The sequence below is a fragment of the Hakea prostrata genome, chromosome 1 (assembly GCF_041222555.1).
Source record: "Hakea prostrata isolate BN-2017 chromosome 1, UWA_Hpros_2, whole genome shotgun sequence".
Lineage (NCBI taxonomy): Eukaryota > Viridiplantae > Streptophyta > Magnoliopsida > Proteales > Proteaceae > Hakea > Hakea prostrata.
In genome coordinates, this window is record NC_142600.1 from 19,809,394 (window position 1) to 19,830,489 (window position 21,096).

Here is a 21,096-nt window from a genome sequence, read left to right on the forward strand (position 1 = left end):
TTTATTTGAATGGCATTGTGAAAATGTGATAAAGCCATTTATAAAATTTTGGAGTTTGTGAGGTGGTGAAAATGAAATTTAAAGGGCTTTGAGAATCATACTGGCAAAATTACAATCTAGGAGAATGTGACTAATGTCCTCTATTTGCATGCCACATCCATTACGGCTTGGGTCCAATGTGACTCTCCTTTTTGCCAATGCCTCTCTGGTAGGTAAACCATCCACACATGCTCTCCATATGAATTGTTTTATTTTGGGGAGAGATGCATGAATTCTCTTATCATTCCTATTAGTAGCACATACGACCCATATAGGATCCAAAGGACTCACAAAGGGATAAGGGATAATGATTATCAATCCCGTGTGAGTCGGCCACAATTTTGCTTCCTCTATTGCAACTACTAAGACCTGCTCAACTGTTCTATGTGGTCTGAGGGCAACTTCCATTCACTTTGAGACCATTTAACATTGAAAAAGAACATTCGGAGGTCCAAACCACACCGTTATGTTCTGTTTGGCATACGTCGTAGGCACTAGAATAGATTTAATTAAAAAAAAAAAAAAAAAGTGGTCCAACGCAATCATCTGAAAAAAACAATGAAAGGAACCAGAAAGCAGCTCAGATGCTCTCATCAAGAATTAATGCCATTATAAATCAACAGTAGCTTTGAACCCAGTGATTTGAATTCATCCCCTCTACCTTACACCTTCAAGTCAATAAACGTAAGATTCAATGAACAGAGAATAGTTACCAATGATAGAAAATGAATAGAAAATTGCTATGGTATCGCCTCTATTAGGCGTTGGGGTCCCTGGGCAGTCACGGTACAGAGGGAGACATTTATGAATAAACTCAGTCCATAAGTTTGTATCTTTTCTCTTGGACTCCAGTAACCCCCATTTTGATCTCGATTATGGTGTGGAGCGGCACCTGAAAATCGGAAGATGCTCTAGTCAGAATGTCAAACAGAAACCGTTCATGTCATTGAGATTTTCAGCTGTTCTTTCTAACAATATATTTTATTATATGTGAAAAAGAAACTGGTGCCTTCCTCAAAATGATGCATCAGATGCAAATCATTGTTACGCCCAATTTTCCAATTGCAACACAGCTAGAGTAATATGCAGAGATTAAATCACTCCTCCCCCTTCCCAACTTTTTACTCTCCCTTTTGTTTCTTTTTTCTTTTTTTGTGGGTGGGGGGGGGGGGGTGTTGAGGATTGGGACAAAAAGAAAATGGTACTGAGACAAGTTTCGGAGCCACCATTTGAAAGGCCCATTGATAATACCCTCCAGGCCAAATAGCAGGCATGTTAGCAGAAATGTTCCTGGCTCCCCTCACCCAGTTTTTGGTGGTTGGGTGATGACCCAACAAAGCTGAGGGGTCAAAAATGGAACCCCAACAGAGGGTACCCATTGCAGCAGAGCAAAAGCAAAGAAAACCACATCAATGAATTCTTCTTGCTTACATTAAAATTAGCTTGCCTAATAAAACAACAAAAGCAAACCCTCTGCATCTTCATTAGACATGTTGGATTACCTCAATGTGTGGAATTTCCTTCAACGGCCGGTCGGCAAAATATGCGTATAATGCTCTCAAAACAGCCTAAAATAGATAAAAAGGGTTATGCAATGCTTTCATATTGTCATATCACCATTTCAGATTATTATTATTTTTCTCATTTGTTGGTTGGGGGATTTGGGGGGGGGGGGGGGGGGGGAAGACGACTTCATTGCTGCAAAAATATAACCTGGTGAGAGATCACTACAACAGGTGCACGTTGTCGTTCAAGCTCAATAATTACAGGCTCTAACCTGTGCAAGTATTGTATGACAACGTTATAAAGTGAAAGAGAAAAGTACAGTGTAAGACAAGTGACATTTGGCATAGCTACATACCGTTGGATAACATCAAGGTAAGATTCCCCACGAGGATACCGATACCTCAATTTGTCCTTCTTACGTGACCTACACAAGTAGACCAAGATCATCATCATCCCAAATTGGGAAAAACTGAAAAAACAAAAGTCTTAACTATAACTCTAGCAAAAAAAATGTTACTGGTAAAATAAAATAAAAAAGATGTTCAATAACACGACTAATAAAATAAGGAGCTTCATCTTTTCTTTCACTAAGAAGAAGACTGAAATGTAGATCTCGACGACTGAACCCCCACGCTTTCCCCTCCTCCCCTGCCTTCGGCAATCACCCTCCTCTCTGGCCACCTCCTCTCCGCCTTCCCCCTCCCATCCTGCTCCCTCGTATCTCACTGAGGCTAATCCCACACACCATTTTTTATGGCCAGACCATTGCTTTCTGCCCGTCTAGCATGCTATATGATTAAGTGTCTTACTAGAGCGACTGTCGTGTAGACCATTTCCTTGGCTCGCGACCTCCCTTTACTAGGCAAACAATGGAAACCCTTGGGTAACCTGGATACTTACCTACTGGTCTTCTTTGCCACATTCTTTGACAAAGAAGACAAGTGTCATGCCCTTGAAGGAGGCCCATGGAATGTCGGAAAAAGACCCCTATTCCTTCAGAAATGGCACAACTTAAAGCTATCCCACGAAGACCATTCTTCTCTTCCACTCTAGGTCTCTCTTCCCAATCTTCCTCTGCATTATTGGTGCACTGAGGGTTTGAGTCTAGTAGGCACTGCATTGGGCACTCCTCTTTACTCCGATGCCAGAACCAAGAGAAAGGATCGCCTCACCTTTGCTTTTATCTACGTCAAGGTCTCAGCAAAAGCTTTTGTTCCCTCTTCAATTCTATTATGGAGGAATCTGAATTTTGCTTCAATCAAGCAGTGAAGTATGATTGAAACCCCCCACCTAAAAAAGATTTGGTCACCACTCTTGGGCAAAAAGAGAACATCCCCCTAGCCCCTACACCTGCCAAGCACCTACAGGTCATACTTCACTGGGTTCTTCATGCCCTATCGCTGGCATAGCAACTCAAGCCCCTTGCAAAGGCAGGTCTCTTTTGTGCTATCGCCGCAAACTCTGGTGACATCCCATGACTCAGGCGAATGGTCCAATGAACCAATTTGCTCCTCTGGTGGTCAATGCTCTTGGAACCCTGTCAAATCCCAATAATCTAGAGTATTCTCTACAGTATCCTGTCCAGTTTGCTGGGTCGAGTCTTGACAGGGACTCCTGAACATTTTCAAATTTGGTCCTCACAGCCCCAGACTCCTGCCCTGTTGCCCCTTCCATTCTGCGCAAATGCTGTCATAGCTGTGGACCCTCCATCAACCCCCTTTCCAATCCATGCATCTTCTTCCTCTTCTTTCTTTGCGAGAAAACCTTCTGGAAAACCTTCCCCTACTGTTACTGCTGACCATTCTGCCTTTTCTTTTTTTTTTTCCTAGCCTTCCCCAGCAGCAGCCACGCGGCTGCTGCCGACGGCGGAACGCCATGTAATCAAAATAAATCTAACGGTCAAGAACACATACTATTTCATTACATTAAGTATTTAAAATTACAAAACAAAATCATACCCCAGACTCAAATCCTAAATCGCCCACCCAAACCCGGCCCCCGCCCACCTCCAACCCCGGCCACGGCCACCACCACACCACCAACGGGATGTTGGAGAGACCCGAGATCATAACGGTGAATGAAGATCAAAAAACAAACAATAAGGAATTGAAGCAGGAGATTCAGTCAAATCGCTGGGAACAGAACATAAATTGTCTTAAAAAGAAGAAGAGAAACTGGGGGCACAGTGAACCACCCAGAATTTGAATTACAGAGGGAAGGACCAAAATCAGGGGACCCCAAGAACCAATGATGTTCTAGAAACGAAGACAAAGCATGAAAGTCAAATAGATCTAAAGCCACTTCATCTACCCTCTGTTCTGGCCTATTGTCCTCATAACCGACAACATCCGAAATAAGGGGAAGAAAGCCTGCTTGTTAATTCGAAACAGGAACGGAAGAGAACAGCGAAAATACCAACGCATCTCAAGATCTGTGATACGAGAACCAGACCATAAAGAACACAGGTAACATCAGAGGCAAAAACACGGTGCTCCGCCCAAAGGGAACAATAGCACAAGCGACCCACCACCCCAGATCTCCCAAGGCTGACAAAACCCCAAAGGGGGCGCGGGCAGGAACAAGAGATGGCCGGACGCAGAGGACCACGGGGGAAAAGGAAGAAAAGCGGGCAAAGGAGGGAGGTTAAATTAACAAACCAAACCAAATAAAAAAAAAATAATATTCAATAAACCCACAGGTTCTAACCCGATCTAATTTGTAGTGGCTGGTCGCCGCGGCGCGCCAGCAGTGGGCTCATCCGCCTTCCCCCTGCGTTTATCACTGACCCTCTGGTAGCCTTTTCTCCAAGCCCTAATCCCCTTCTTTCCCCTTCATCTTTTTCTCTCCTCTCCGACCTACGGGTCCTCAGTCCTCCCCTCCTTGCAGTCGTTCAGCTTCTCCCTCTTACCTTGATTCCCCTCCCTTCTTGAACCCTCTGATTCATGATTATTCTCTGATTTAACCCCTTTTGGACTAACAAGTCTCATCTTGTTCAATTGCTCCCTCTCCCTCTCATCTCCCCAACCTAGTCCCTTTTTCACCTCCTCTTCTGAGCCAGCCCAGCCCAAACTTCCACTCCCTCTCTCCCTTCTTTTGGGCCAGGTCCAACTGTTAATTCTCCTTCCTTCTCGGCCTTCAAACCCCTCCCCTCTAATTTGGCTATCTCTAGCTTCCTTTGGACTTTAGCTAGTCCATTCTCCAATCCTCAACCCAATCACTAGGTCCCCTGAGATGGGCACTGCTACTGAGGATCAGGAGGTTATTTCTCCTACTTTAGAGGTTACAAATGGTGGGCCACTAAACTCCTCTCTTGTGTCTTCTGAAGTTATTGGTCTTATTCTGAATGGTGGAAACCTTATTGCCGTGGAGGGCAATATCAATTGTCGGCAGGAGTATGAGGATATTCTTGACACCGCAACCCTGGTTCTTTGCTTGACTCAGAGCACGAAGGTTGCAGGAGAAGTAACTGTACTTCTAAGGGGCGCTCCCCTGCCGATGGGGACCTCATTGTGGAGTTCAAGTCCCTAAGAAAGAAGAAGAAGAAGAATAGAGGGAAAAAGTAGTTTGGGTCCTTTTGAGTTTTGTCTCAGCCCTTTGGTCCTTCTTGTGCACAGCTTCTTTTCTACTTTATTCGCTTTGTGTAGTGCCTTGTTGGCTTTGGTACGGCTTTGGCCTTTGTTTTTCTGTTGTATTCTCTTCTCCCCTCCCTCCCCCTCCCCTTTGATTAATGAATTCTTTATTCATCCAAGAAAAAAGCGTTTGTTTTTCTGTTGTATTCTCTTCTCCCCTTCCTCCCCCTCCCCTCTGATTAATGAATTCTTTATCATCCCAAAAAAAAAATGTTTTTGATAAAAACTATTCATCCAAAAAAAAAAAGCGCAATGAAATTCTACATAAAAAGACAGAATTACTCCAAGAAACTTTCTCATGATAAGTAACAACATACTCATACTCCTCTGGCATATTTTTCTTTGTCTCTTCATATGTCATTCCATCACATACTCCAGCATTTATCTCCTCAAGTGCACGCCATTGGATCTGCCCAAAGAATTGCAAAGTATCAAATTAGCTATTTATTAGTAGCCAACCAACATTACTTTCACAAAATACTTTGATAAAGAGACTGAACCAAAGTATGATTCTTTTTGTAATTGAGCATTGACCTTGGGGAATCCAACAATTGGACTTGCAGTCAAGATTGTTCTTTGCAGTGTACTAGTCCATATCTAAACCATAAGAATAATGGAACGATTATATGAAGACAGAATAGTAGCAAAACCTACAGTATAAAAATGAGTATCATCTTCACACTGTAAACTCTAAATAGAACTAGATACCAGAAAATTATTAAATAATAGTGGACAAACTCACAGAAGCAGCCCTTTCTGATTTGAGTCGCTTTTCCACAAAGTTGGCCAGCTTTTTTGCATAAATTTCTCCAGCTTCACTGTTCAGTTACATTGCTTTATTATAAATTGCTATATTACAGTAGAGGAAACAAGCCTTGGCATGATAAATAAAGTGAAATTGGAAACGAGCAATGAAGGGAGTGAATGATCTAACTTATGCATGAGAACCAGGGGCACAGTAAAGAGACAGAAGACATGACAAAAGGATGGGAATAACTAGACACTGGCTTGAATGACATCTTGAAAATAATTTTAACACTTCTCAAAATCAATAACAAAGGGCTTTAAGAAGATCACATAGGAATAACATCATTAAAATAATTTAGAGTAATACCTCAAAACATTATCGCCCCCAATTCTGCCCCTGACATTATCCAGACTCTCTCCATGTCGAGTGAGCAATATCGGGCGGGGTGTCAGATGGGTGTTTACCTGCAAACATATCAATAACAATTTAGTTTGACCTTGAAAAAAGAAAACATTCCGAAATTATTACCCATAGAAAACAGAAATTGGAAAAACAATCAATATATCAAAGTATATGGTCAACTTATGCTGTCAAGTTTGTATCCGTAATGAGATGTAACCGAGTACTTAGTAGTCATAGCAGCTCAACTTTGCAGTTACATCACCAGCAAAAGCAAAAAAGAGTTCCTATGACCAACCAAGTAGTTCATTATATGAAAAAACAGCTATCTATACTCAATTTCAAGCAGAAACCCTATAGCGAAGATTATATCTCACCAAATGTCAGTTTTCTCATCTGAAAACTGCAAGATGTTCTACTTTTCTAGATCTGTTTAGTTAGCTCTTTCTCTGAATAGTTATAGTTTTATTTTTCTTTTCTTTTTTCAACCAATCACCTCTTAAATGGACCCTATATTATGAGTGTTCTTATTCTCTAACTTATGAGTTCTGTCCTATTGACAATATGCCATGGTGTAATTTGTAAGTGAAGTGCCACATCAGAACCTGGATGCAGTGACTAATGACAAGCAAGCATAGGTTTTCACACAGTGAATTAATTCAGGTAAAGAAGCTAATCCAAAAGCATATGACTAGATTAGCATCCTGAGAACATTGAATCCATAATGACAAGAGTCTCAAGTACATCTGCTTCCTTTCATGCAGCATCCTCTAGTTTACCTTAGCTGATGGTTCTGTAGCTAAAGTAATTGGTACAGGCACCGTTCATGCCACTCCTTTGTCTTTATCTTTTAATTTTTATTTGCTTTTAATGTTCTCCCTGTAAAGAATTTTGCCGAAACTCATCATTTTTTTCCTAACTTTTTTCTTTGATTCTTCAATTTTTTTAAGCCCTTATGATGAAGAAAACAATTGGTAGAGGTCATGAATCAGGGGTGGGAGGAGGCTATACCTACTTGAGGATTCTTCCTTTGCGGCATTTCTGAGTGGGAATCACCTCATCAAATCTAACGTTGTTTGGGTCATCTGTCATTGCAAAATTTTAAGACCTAGATTCTTCTTTAGTCTAATTCTAGTTTGGATTGTGAGTCCCATCAATTTGAGACTCTTCACCATGTAAGTGGGAGTCAATCTACTGACTGACCAACCATTTCCTGTAGTTCATTCAGATGTATGCAGTCCTTGTCTAGTTGTTTCTAGATTAGCTTTTTGTTATTTTGTCACTTTTGGTGATGACCATCCAGGAGTTACACGGCTTAATACAATGAAAAATTGTTCACAGCTATTCTTTATTTTGGGGTTGCTTTTGTGGATGAAAATAAGACTCAATTTAAAACCGCTTTGCATATTCTTCATGGAAATAATGCTAAGGAATATTTTTCTGATCCCTTTACTTTTTTTTGGTTCAGCATGGAATTATTCATTGATCTTGCTGTGCTGGTACTCGACAACAAAATGGAGTGACAAAAGGAAGAATCATCACTTAATGGAGGTCACGGTCTCCTACATTTGAGAAGAAGGTGAGGTCCATGAGGAAACCTTTTCAGGCTGGTCCTGTTTTTGAGTTTTTTGACAGCATGTTACCTCCATTAACCCCAAGCCTTTTTAAATTCCATGTGGTGGTATGCCTCATCTTTTGTTATTTCCTTCTTTGAATCTACCCCTTATGCTGATCCTTTTTTGGTTAATGAATATCTGGGTCATAATGGCGAATTATGTAACTAGGTGAAGCAAGGATGCTCCTAGACCATCCTATGACAATAGCCAATGCATTTTTGTAGTTATATGATTTGTACCATCTTTGACTAATTAACCAACAAAGAAATAAATTGAGAAGACATGACTGACATTAGGGCTTTGTATGCTTCAATATACCAAGAAAAAGACGATTCTTCCTGGAAGATAGCCGCTAATATTGTTCACCTGAAACAACAAATGAGATTCTCAATATACCTTGAATCATAGATAATACGGAAAAAATATAATTAGACGAAATCTGTACTCGGAAATTCAATGAGCCATGCAAACATCCATATAATGATCTCACTCCAGAAAAACTGGGGGCTCAATCAAGACAAGTTTGAGGGCTCTGGTTGAGTTTGCTACCAACTCTGTGTTGCATCTCAATCATAAATGCATGAACAGATGTACCAAAACTTATGCAGCGACTTTGCCACCTACTGCTACTAAATCACCACCCTGCAAGTAAGCTGGTGCTGCTTGTTGCACCACAGGTCGTTGCACCAGGTGCAAGTCTTCTTTTATTTTAAAGGGCCTTACTCAACCTAGCAGACTGCAACTTTTGGAATCAACAGGTTTCAACGAAACCAAGTTACCCATAAGGTATCTTGGGTTACCTCTTATTTCAGGAACTTCGTCTTTGGTGGACTCTACACCCATTCTAGAGAAGACTAAAATGAGATAGGAAGGCTGGTAAATGCATTTCTTTCTTTTGCAAGGTGGCTTCAACCTTTCCCTTCAATCTTTTTTCTTTTGTTTGGAAGCTACTTTTACTAGTGTGGTATCTTTAGACTGCCAGGTAATGTTATCACCAACTTGAGCCCATATTAGCTAATTTCTTATGGAATAGTCCATCACTTGAGAGAAAAATGCAATTGGTCTCTTGGGATGATGTATGCACGACAAAAAGTGGAGGAATAGGTAAGAGGATTAAGGACATGAAAGCAGCTAGCATCATGAAACAGATTTGGTAGATTGCTTCTACTTGGAAGAAAGATGGTATATGGGTGAAATGGGTGTATAACAGGACTTCATCTGGTCAGCAGCCAGCCCTACCAACTGCTCCTGGGTTGGAGGAAGTGCTGAAATAGATAAAGAGATAAAGCTGAGCCTCTAATGCAGCATTGGATTGGCAACAGAAAAGAACACCAGAATCTGAGTTGATAATTCGCATAATGAAGGGTTTCAAATTAAAAGGTTTGGGGATAAAATTAGGCGTAGAGTTGGCACTCAAATGATGGCTATGATTGATAGATTTATGAGTTTTGGGGAATGGTTCGTTACAGGGCCCTATTGTTTGGAGGGGCCTTACACATACTAAGAGGCTGCACACCCTCAGGAAGAAATGACAGCGTGGGAAGGAAATGCTAACAGCCAGTCCACCACCAAATCAGCCTCGGAGAACATTAGAACAAAAGCAAAAAAGGTAAACTGGAGGAAAGTCTCACCCCGCCAGCCCTACCAGCTGCTCCTGGGTTGGAGGAAGTGTTTTTTTTGGATGAACAAATAATTAAATAAACAGCGAAGCAATAAAAGCACAGAGAGAAGGGGGGACGAAAGAGGGGGGGGGGAAGCACAAGACTTCAAGAGGAAGCTCGGAAAGAGGAATTGAGACCCTAGGAACTAACAATTAACCTATTCCTAGGGTTGTCAGTAACGGGGGTTGGGGGGGGGGAGGAAAGAGAAATCTAGAAGAAACATCGCAACATATGGCATTCCAAATCAAGTCTACAGGCCAAGATTTGGAGGTTGATGTCCTAAGATTGCTCTCCCACCATAAGTGGTGGATAGTGGCTCCAAGGACTAGCTTACCAACTTGATTGCAAATGGAGGGGCCTGAAAATTCCTCAAAATCCAAATCCAATCTCGAGTGAAACCATAGGAATGCCTCGACTGAGGCCAAATGGATGCAAGGGCTTTCTCCCAGAGGGAACAGGAGAAGGGGCAATAGAAGAAAAGGTGATCGAGATCCTCTAAACCATTCCAACAAAGGATGCAATTTGGGTTAACGGGGATGTGGCGTCTAATAAGGAAGGATTAGGTGGGGAGGGTAAGGTTGAGAGCTTTCCAAAGGGTGAGGGTATGGTTGTCAAAGAATCCGCCGAGGCAGCAAAGTAGTTTTTTGAACCGCTTAATTGACGCCCAATCTGGAAAGGAACTCCAAGGCCCAAAGTGACATAGAACCTATGAATGTGAAGCATAAGCCGTACTCAACATTAAAAATCAATGAATCAGTAAATGCCTAGGCGGACACTTTGACAACCATGGTTTGATGAGATGAACTTATGTTTGCGTTCTTTTTTTGAATAATTTTTTATAATTATTGTTGAAGTATATGTAAATTTGGAGTTTTACTGTTCACGTTATTGTTCACGTGAACAGTGTTTTTACTGTTCGCGTGAACAGTAAAAACAGCTTTTACTGTTCACGTGAACAGTATTTTGCTGTTGTTTTGATTATATTTTCTATTTCTAATGTGGGAATCTTGCTACATAAGTTTTGGGAGTTTTTTTAGAAAGCATAGTTTCTATTTTGGTGGTAGTTTCTATTTTCAGAACTTTCTATTTTAGGAGTTAGGAAGTTACTAAAGCTGTAATATTTTGTTTCCTTCTTCTAGAGGACAATTACTTGTCTCTCAAGTTGTATTAGATTCATTAGAAGCTATAAATAAAAGTGCTCTGTGATTCTAGACTCTTTAGCTAAGAATCACAGGTCTTTTCTACTAGTTCTTCATCTCTCTTCTCTTCTTCTTCTTCTCTCTTTTCTTTGTTCAAGTTCAACTGCTATTTTGATTGTTTAACGCTTGTTTTCTAACATGGCATCAGAGCTTTTTTGAATCAAAATAGTGTTGTTCTCAATATTCTCTTCTGAAATTCTTTTTTTCCTTTTGTTTCCTTGGTGTGCAGCCACCTAATGCTGTATATTATGGACTGTTAGATCAGATATTCATGTGAACTGATCTTCTTTACCTATTACCTTACTCTTACACGTTCCAGAACTTGGATACCTTTGTTACCTCTCTTTTTTTTTTCTCCTATTCTATCCTAAGGTTGCAGAATTTTTTTTTCTGCTCATTCTACTTCAAGTTTTGGAAAACTGATTTGAGTGCTATCTACCTCAGTTTAATGTCTTCACTTACACGTGACTCAATCATGAGTACGGCTGAATCAAAAGGATCTCAAGGAGATCATGTAAATGTTCAAATTACATCTATCAAGCCCAAAGGTAGTTCTAATTACTTGTTGTGGTCACAAGCGGTTCGGGTGTACATACTTGCAAAAGGTAAGCTTAAGTTCATTGAGGATGAACCTCCTGCTGAGACTGACAAATCCTATTTTAGTTGGATCCAAGATGATGCAATCATCAAAATTTGGATGTGGAATAGTATGGCACCTGATATTGCAACGAATGTTATGTTCCATAAGACTGCAAAGGGAATATGGGATGATTTGCAAAAGACTTATTCCCAAACTAGAAATATGACTCGAATTTTTAGTATTTATGAAAAGCTATTTCAATTTCAGCAAGCTGACAAGTCTCTGCAGGATTATTACAACTCCTTTAAAGGCATGATGGAGGAGTTGAATGCCTTTCAACCTCTCACCACTGATATAGAGAAGCTAAAGGCCCAACGGAATGAATTTTTTGTGTCTAAGTTTCTTGCAGGATTGAACCCTAAACTGAAATCTGTTAAAAGGACATCTACTTGCTGGTGAGCATGTCCCTAATCTTAGTGAAGCATATTCTAGACTTCAACGTATTGCCTTGCCTGAAGGGAGTTCTCCAAACAAAAGTTCTAAAGGAGAAAATTCAGCCTTCACCACCTCTTATGGAAGGGGACGTGGTCGTGGTTCAGGGGGAGTTAGTAGGTATTTTGGAGGTCGTGGTGTTCAACTGTTTAATAAGACATCTCGACTTTGTACTCATTGCGGTAAAACAGGGCACTTAGTGGAAGCTTGTTGGGCCAAACATGGAAAACCAGAGTGGGCCAAGCACCTTGCCAATCATGTCATTTCTGATGGTGGTACTGATACTGTAGCAAACAACTATAGTGGTTCTAGATCTTCTTCAGGGGACTTGTCTAAGACTCTAAGAGATGATGTAAGCCAAATCCTTTGCCGATTGCAAAATATTGAAACTGGCGCTTCCACATCCACTAGTACTTCTACTGCCACACTTTCTCATGCAGGTAATACAGCACTTCTCACTTCTACTCCCACCCCTTGGATCATCGATTCAGGGGCCTCTTCCCATATGACTGGTAAGTCATCACTTTTTAGCTCTTTTTCTAAATCTACCACTAAAAATTCTGTTGTCATAGCTAATGGGACTTCCACACCTATTCTAGGCTTTGGAAGTGTTTCTACTACACCTTCTCTTACTTTATCATCCGTACTTCATGTTGCTAACTTTCCTTTTAACTTATTATCTGTTAGTCAATTAACTAAAGCACTAAATTGCTCTATGACTTTTACTCCCACTTATTGTGTTTTCCAGGACCTTCACACGAGGAAGACGACTGGTGGAGGGTGTGAAAGGAACAGACTCTACTATCTGGACTATGCTACCCCTATTGCGGCTCTTTTTGATGATTGTGTAGATGCTCTTCAGTGGCACTGTCGTTTAGGCCATCTGTCTTTACCTAGATTAAAAATTTTATTTCCTTCTTTTAAATCAGTGTCTAGATTAAATTGTGAAGCGTGTGAGTTAGGGAAGCATCATCGTGCCACCTATCCTCCACGCTCTATCTCTCGTAGTGAGTCCTTATTTTCTCTTGTTCATTCCGATATTTGGGGCCCTTGTAGAATTAGTAATAGGCATGGTTTTCGATGTTTTTGTTACTTTTGTGGACGATTTCTCCCATCTTACATGGTTGTATCTTTTAAAGGATAGTAGAGTTCCTCCTAACAATATTAGCGGCTCTCCTTTAGTGGAGCCTGAAGCTGGCCCTATGGATGTTCCTTCTTCATCCTCTCCACCGGCGGATTCTTCTAGTGGAGATCCCACTCTGCCTTCAGATGACTTACTAATTGCTTTAAGGAAAGGTACTAGTACTTGCACTTTACACTCTAACATTGTTTATCCTGTTTCCAATTTTGTTTCTACCTCTCATCTCCCTCCTAGCTTTCGTTGCCTTGCTATGTCTGCCGTTCATATTCCAACCCATCATACCGAAGCTCTTAAAATTCCTGGCTGGAAAGCCGCTATGGATGTGGAAATGGATGCTTTACATTCTCGTCATACATGGTCTTTAGTCAACTTACCTCCTGGGAAAGATGTGGTTCGCTGTCGGTGGGTGTATACAATTAAGTACCATTCTGATGGTACGGTTGAAAGGCTTAAGGCCCGCTTGGTGGCTAAGGGCTATACACAAACATATGGTGTAGATTATTTTGAGACTTTTTCTCCTGTGGCAAGACTTAATTCTGTCCGTGTCTTGATATCTTTGGCTGTGAATTATGATTGGACTCTTTTTCAGCTTGACATAAAAAATGCATTCTTATATGGTGATCTTCATGAAGAAGTTTACATAGAGCAACCTCCAGGGTATGTTGCTCAGGGGGAGGACAGTGTTCGTGTTTGCAGGCTTCATAAAGCGATTTATGGACTCAAACAGTCTCCACGGGCTTGGTTTGAGAAATTTAGCAAGACTGTGGAGTCTTTTGGTTTTGTATAGTGTTATTCTGATCACTCTATATTTGTTAGACGGCAGGGTGAATGTGTTGCCATTATGGCAGTTTATGTTGATGATATTATCCTTTCAAGCAATGATGTTGATGCAATCCATACAGTTAAGACACACTTACAAAAATCTTTCCAAACCAAAGATTCAGGTGATCTACAATATTTCTTGGGGATTGAAGTGATCCGCAGTAAAAAAGGGGTAAGTTTGTCACAAAGAAAGTATGTGTTAGATCTTTTGACCGAGATTGGCATGCTTGCTTCTAAACCTAGCAACATTCCCATGAATCCTCAGTTGAAGTTAGGACGTGATGATGGTGACTTGTTAGATGATGTCCATCGTTACAGGAGTCTTATTGGGAAACTTATTTATCTTACTGTTACTCGTCTTGATATTTCTTATTCTGTTGGTGTGTTGAGTCAGTTTATGCAGTCTCCTAGGAAGGCTCATTGGGATGCAGCGATGAGAGTGCTTCGGTACCTCAAGAGTGCGCTCGGAAAAGGGCTCATCTATCGACCAAATCAGAGTATGGACTTGGTTGCCTTTTCTGATGCAGATTGGGCTGGAACCGTCATTGATCGCCGGTCAACCACAGGTTATTGTACTTTTCTTGGTGGAAATCTTGTGACTTGGAAGAGTAAGAAACAGTCCACCATTGCTCGATCTAGTGCTGAAGTTGAGTATAGGGCTATGGCCCACACCACTGCTGAATTGATGTGGCTTGCGTTCATTGTTAGAAGAAATAGGATTTCCAGTTTCTGCCCCTATGAAAATGTTTTGTGATAATCAGGCAGCCACTTACATTGCTAGTAATCCAGTGTTCCATGAGAGAACGAAGCATATAGAGGTAGATTGTCACTTTGTGCGTGATGCAGTGAAGAAGAAGCTTATAACAACTCCTTTTGTGAGCTCTCTTGACCAACTAGTTGATTTGTTCACCAAAGCTCTGTTCAGACCAAGTTTTCAGTCTATCTATTGCAAGCTGGGCATGGGAGATTTGTATGCTCCAGCTTGAGGGGGAGTGTTGAAGTAAATGTAAATTTGGAGTTTTACTGTTCACGTTATTGTTCACGTGAACAATGTTTTTACTGTTCGCGTGAACAGTAAAAACAGCTTTTACTGTTCACGTGAACAGTATTTTGCTGTTGTTTTGATTATATTTTCTATTTCTAATGTGGGAATCTTGCTACATAAGTTTTGGGAGTTTTTTTAGAAAGCATAGTTTCTATTTTGGTGGTAGTTTCTATTTTCAGAACTTTCTATTTTAGGAGTTAGGAAGTTACTAAAGCTGTAATATTTTGTTTCCTTCTTCTAGAGGACAATTGCTTGTCTCTCAAGTTGTATTAGATTCATTAGAAGCTATAAATAAAAGTGCTCTGTGATTCTAGACTCTTTAGCTAAGAATCACAGGTCTTTTCTACTAGTTCTTCATCTCTCTTCTCTTCTTCTTCTTCTCTCTTTTCTTTATTCAAGTTCAACTGCTATTTTGATTGTTCAAAGCTTGTTTTCTAACAATTATGATTTTTGAATGCTTGTTTTTTTTGGATGAATATGATTATTGAATATTTGTTTAGCTTATTATAAAAAGTAGTTGTATTGAAAAGTAGTTTAAAAGTAATTGTATTGAAAAAATTTTACCCAACTGCTTTGTTTGCCTTATTGCCGTCTAGGCGCCGCTTTGTCACCTAATCACCTAGGCGGAGCCCCAATTTCTGTGGTGTCCTTGCCGCCTTGACAACCATGGGTGAGGGTATGGCAGAGGATGTGGCTTTTGAACCAGACCAAAAGGGCCCAAGGGATCGGGGGGGGGGGGACCAATGAAAGTTCCAAGCTGAGGAGGTGACAAAGGATTTAGAGGGAGAGGGGAGCCAAGTAGTGGTATCTCAAGCGGAGTTCAAAATAGGAGGGAGGGCATTCCAAACATGTGTGATACTAGGGTAAGGGGGGGGGGGGACCAAGAATAATTTGTAATGAAAGAGGAGAGGATGGTAGTTTTAAGGATACGAGTCTCATAGGCAATGCGGGGGCCAAGGAGAGTGAAATGAATACCCATCAAATGCCACGGATCAAGCCAGAATAACGTAGAGAAACCAAAAGAGATTTGGACAGCGATGGCAGAAAGGGCTCACGGTTGTAGGAGCAAGAGTTTCCTCCAAATCCAAGAGGGATTGGAGGGAATAGGTGCGGTCCAAAAGGAGTCTGATTTGAGGACGAATGATTGAACCTAGGAGACCCAGATGGAATCGTGCTTTGAAGCTATCTTCTAGATGAGCTTTAGGAGAAGCCATACTAACGTCAATGATGCGACAGATCCCCAGACCTCCTTTAGACTTAGGGTGGCAGACAACAACTCAAGAGATGGGATGAAGGAATTGAAAGGCTTCTTGGCCTTTTCAAAGGAAGGCACAAAAGAGAGATTCCAAAGCATGGATGGTAGATTTGGGGATAGAGAAGATGCCACTTCAATAAAGATAGGATGATTGGAGAACAAAACGGATGAGCACCACTCTACTGACAAAAGAGAGAAATTTCTCTTTCCAAAGCTGGAGCTTTTTCCTAATGGAGTCAAGCATCAGGGAACAGTGGTGGCAGGTGAGTCTACCAGGGATGAGAGGGAGGCCAAGATAGCGGGGAAGGAACCTAGCATAACCCCAGAGAGATGCAAGAGAGAGGTGCGAACAGGATTAAAGACGCCGAAAAGGAAGAGGGTGGATTTATCAAGATTGACACGATGACTGGAGAGGGACTTAAAAAGTGGAGAGAGAGGAGAGGATGGAGGAGATAAAAGTGTGGTCAGCTTTGTAAAACATCATGAGGTCGTCTGCAAAAGCTATATGGGTAAGCTTGAGAGATTTACACTTAGGAATAGGGGAGATTAGCAGCTGATCGGTTTTGGACCGGAGAAGACGAGAGATGACTTCCACGGCTAAAGAGAAAAGATAAGGGGAAGGAGGACAACCTTGGCGGATACCAACCCGAGAAGGAAAGTAGCCGGCTGGGGAGCCATTAGTGATGATGGAGAAGTAAGGGGTGGAGATACAAATCTCAATCCAATGAATAAAGGCAAGAGGGAAGCCCATGCAAAGAGAACCTCACTGGTGAAATTCCGGTGGAAAAAATCAAAAGCTTTATGGAGGTCCACCTTCAGGAGGGTTGGAGGAAGTGTTGAAATAGATAAAGAGATTAATTGGAGCCTCTAGTGCAGCATTTGATTGGCAACGGAAAAGAACACCAGAATGTGAATTGATAATTCACATAATGAAGGGTTTCTAATTAAAAGGTTTGGGGATAAAATTAAGCATAGAGTTGGCACTCAATGGATGGCTATGATTGATAGATTTATGAGTTATGGGGATGGTTCGTCACAGAGCCCTTTTGTTTGGAGGGAACTTACACATACTAAGAGGCTGCACCACCCTCAAGAAGAAATGATAGTATGAAAAGGATATGCTAACAGCCAGTCCACCACCAAATCAGCCTCGGAGAACATTAAAAGTAAAGCAGCAAAGGTAAACTGGTGGAAAGTCTCAACCCCCCCCCCCCCCAGCACTCCAAAAAAAAAAAATAAAAAAAAAAAAAAAACTGATGGAAAGCTATATGGTTCACAGGATGTATCCCAAAACACCTTTTCACTGCTTGGAGATGCCTAACAGAAGCATTGCTGACAAGACACCAACTGATCAAAAGAACAATGAGTGTGCAACCTCATTGCAGCTTTTGCTGGGCAGGGATGGAGAGCCATGATCACCTATTTGTTAAGTGCAATTTCGGGGCACTGTCTGGAGCTGCACCTCGTTATAAATTGGTCAAAGGATGGGAGGTATCTAGCTAATACATGAGGGGCTTCCCGTTGGGTTTATCACCAAATGAGAAGGGCGAGAATATTGGAACAATTGGGAAGCTTGCTATGTGTTCTTCTATTTATCAACTTTGGACGGAGAGAAATCTTAGAATCTTCAGAAATAAGACCACGAGTAATGATCAACTGATTGCAACACTTGTTGTGGATGTGAAAGTCAAATATGGACAAAACACAGAAAATTGCTGCGTTGTAGAAAATTGGATAGTAGCAATCTAGTGGGATTACCAGAATTCCAAGAACTTGCTCCTGGTTCAGACCAAATGCAAACATGGTTACTCTACATAGTGATGTCAGGCTAGCAAATACAAAGGCAACTTCTGGTGGTGTGATTCGTGGAGAGAAGGGGAACCAACTATGGCTTAGCTGAGGAACTGTAGTATTGTCAATAGAATTGCAACATAAAATGCATTCTCATATTCTCACGTAGAAAAAGAAACAAAACGGAAAAGTATTCAGACTTTTGAGGAGCATTTCGTGAGTTTTTCTCTAACAACAAATATGCAGAGTTAAGCTCCTCCCTGTCACAACATGGTAGCAAAAACAGCACTTAAAAATTCATCATATTGAGATACGGCTTAGATTCCATTTTTAAGCCTTTGGTTTAATGGAGGATGTAAATATGGTAGGATTAAGTGCATAGACCCTTAGTTGGGCAGACTAGATGGTGCCATGTCATCTGATTCAAAATTGGTAGCTTCTATGAAAGGTGTTCACAGCCATAGAGGGTGAGCAGGAAAAGATCCCATCAGCAGCATCCTGACTAGTTATGTACATGGAATCTTATAGGGCACCCAAAACAGATATGATGTTTTTTCTACCCGCTTCAATGCACAAGACGAAAACATTAAAATCTAAGCCTATACAACAGTCCAAAAACTAAATGCAAGAAATATTTAGAAAATACATTACTGGTAAAGGCCATAGCACAGACAAAAACATTAAATCCCAAGCCTTACGACAATCCAAAAACTAAATGCAATTAATACTTAGGAAATACATCACTGGTTAAAGCCATAGCACATGAAGACTGACCATGCCTGCTTAAAGATAACAAGAGAGAATTTCCTTCAGTGTAGGGATATGCCAAACTTACTTGTATCTGCCCCCCTTGTCCACTAGCCATATCAATCATCTTGATGTATGACCCTTCTTCCACTGGTTCATAAACCTGGCAAAAACATACATATTAGAGCTAGACAACTAGTACATATGAAACCAAAACACAGAAATGCAGCAATATCACATGAAACAGAATTACCAGGGGATACTCAGAATTCCGTAGACTCTGCATGATAATCAGAAAACATGGCCGTCCTACGAATCTCATTCTGAGATAAGCAACAGCAATGGCACATAGAACATCTGATAAGGCACCAAATAAAGCCAGGAGGTGCCTCATTTTATTGTCATACCCAATTATGTCTCTTACAATTGTCCGTTTATGAGGAAGGATATCCTGATGCTTATCATTCTCCATATCAGTCAGTCCTTTACTCTTCCATCCACAAGTGGGAATGTCGGGCATTGGGCTTCAATTGCATTCATAAAACCAAGTGCCACACTATCTAAGCAGCACCAATATCTAATCCAAAGAACGATTGGGTAACTAAATTCTATGATTGTCGTAATTGGAACTTGGAAGATGAGAAAAGATATGAATTGTATTCAATATAGCCCATTTACCTTTTTGAAACCAAAATTTTTATTAAAAAAAACCAAAACCCCACTTCCTGTTACTAATTAGTAAGAAAAAAAAAAAAAAACAAAAAAAAAAAAAAAAAATTTTTTTTGAAAAACTTCTTTAATAAAAAAAAAAATAAAAAATTTCAAAAAAAAAAAAAAAAAAAAGAAGATAAAAATGTTGGGGGGTTTCGCGGGGCGCGATATCTCGCCTTTTTAGAAAGGCGAGACGAGATCTCTGGCGAGATCTGCGAGATCTTGCTCGAGATCTCGCCCATCTCGCAAGATCTTGCCAATATCTCGGCGAGATCTCGCCAACGGGAGGATTTTCCACACTTTAGGGGCTTTTTAAAGCCCCTATCTCGCTCGAGAGAGGCATCTCTCGCCTCTCTCGAGCCTCTCTCTCTCCTCTATCTCGCTGGAAGCCCATATTTGGCCGGAAAACTTCATTTTTGGCCGGAATTTGGCCGGAATTTGTTGGGGATTCAACATAGCAACATCATCAACTCATCTACAACAACAAATTGAAGCATATTTGTAGTGATTCAAGCATATTTCAAGGGATCTTCAAGAAATGTAAGATTTTCCCCCAAATTTGATTTTTTTCAAATACAAGGTTCTACAATGATTGTATGAGTGTGATATAAATATATGTTGATGTTCAAGCTTAGATCTACACTTTCATGGAAAAAAAATTTAATTCTGTTATTAATTTTTTTTTTGAATTTTCGTATTTAAAAAATATATTATCTAAAAAATTAAAATTAAAGATTATAAATAAATACTTATGATATGAATGTGATTATTATTTATGTTAAACTGCATTTAGAGGGCTACAATCTCATGTATTAATATTTTGATTATCATGCTTGCTGTATTTTTTTTATTTAAATAATTAAATAAAATAATTATGAAAAATAATATTTTATTAAAAAATTATCTTGTTTTTTTTTTAAAATGATGCTTATATTATGTAGTTTATTTTAAAAATACAAACATGTCTTATTGAGCATTGTATATATGTTATCTTAGAACAAAGTGTGTGTTTTGTTGTTTTATAAATTATTTTTACATAAAATTATAAAAAATAATATGTTATTAAAAATTTATCTGTTTTTTTTTTTAAATGATGCTCATATTATGTAGTTTATTTTAAAAATACTAACATGTTTGTTTGAGCAGTGTATATATGTTATCTTAGAACAAAGTGTGTGTTTTGTTGTTTTATAAATTGTTTTTACATGTTTTTATGTATCTAAAAATTATTCTAATGATTATTTGGGAATATTCATGTATGTATTTCAGACTTTCAGTGCTGTACATTTGAATCTTAAATGGCAACTAGTGGGAGTGGCGGCACTGGTAGTGGGACTCAGGACATTGCTTGGCAACATGGGGATCCACTGACTGCTGACAAGAAGAAATCCCGATGCAAGTATTGCCTCAAGACTTTGAATTCTGGTGGTTCAACCAGATTAAAGCAACATTTGGCTGGTGGTTATAAAGATGTTGCCAAGTGTCCCAGGGTTCCTTATGAAGTCCAAAAAACAATTGCAGCAACTTTAAGGGGAGGGAAACAAAAAAAGGAAGAGATGGCACAAAAGCAAAGGGAATTTGAGGATATAGTGCTATCTAGACCTACTCTTGATGTTGATGAGGAATCAAGCGATGATGAAGAGAGGAGGAGGGTTATGGGTGTTGAGTCACGAGCCGAATGGAGACAGATGAAGGCTGCAATGGAAGCTAGCAGA

The 21,096-nt window shown here is 40.2% G+C and overlaps 1 protein-coding gene across 3 annotated transcripts in view; it reads right to left on the minus strand.

The window, feature by feature from the left end:
• Nucleotides 1-590: 590 nt before the first annotated feature.
• F2KP (fructose-2,6-bisphosphatase) overlaps nucleotides 591-21,096 on the minus strand; it is an 84,830-nt gene continuing 64,324 nt past the window's right edge. Inside the window, exons 17-26 of one of the 3 annotated variants that reach the window (XM_089168767.1) lie at nucleotides 18,759-18,833; nucleotides 8,256-8,303; nucleotides 6,289-6,386; nucleotides 5,917-5,992; nucleotides 5,709-5,771; nucleotides 5,492-5,583; nucleotides 1,901-1,969; nucleotides 1,753-1,816; nucleotides 1,542-1,607; nucleotides 591-931 (exon numbers count right to left, since the gene is read on the minus strand). In XM_089168767.1, the coding sequence (XP_089024893.1) occupies nucleotides 854-931; nucleotides 1,542-1,607; nucleotides 1,753-1,816; nucleotides 1,901-1,969; nucleotides 5,492-5,583; nucleotides 5,709-5,771; nucleotides 5,917-5,992; nucleotides 6,289-6,386; nucleotides 8,256-8,303; nucleotides 18,759-18,833 (729 nt within the window). In that variant the 3' untranslated portion in view covers nucleotides 591-853. The remainder of the gene's footprint in view (nucleotides 932-1,541; nucleotides 1,608-1,752; nucleotides 1,817-1,900; nucleotides 1,970-5,491; nucleotides 5,584-5,708; nucleotides 5,772-5,916; nucleotides 5,993-6,288; nucleotides 6,387-8,255; nucleotides 8,304-18,758; nucleotides 18,834-21,096) is intronic. The other 2 variants (XM_089168779.1, XM_089168772.1) reach the window with 2 other exon arrangements.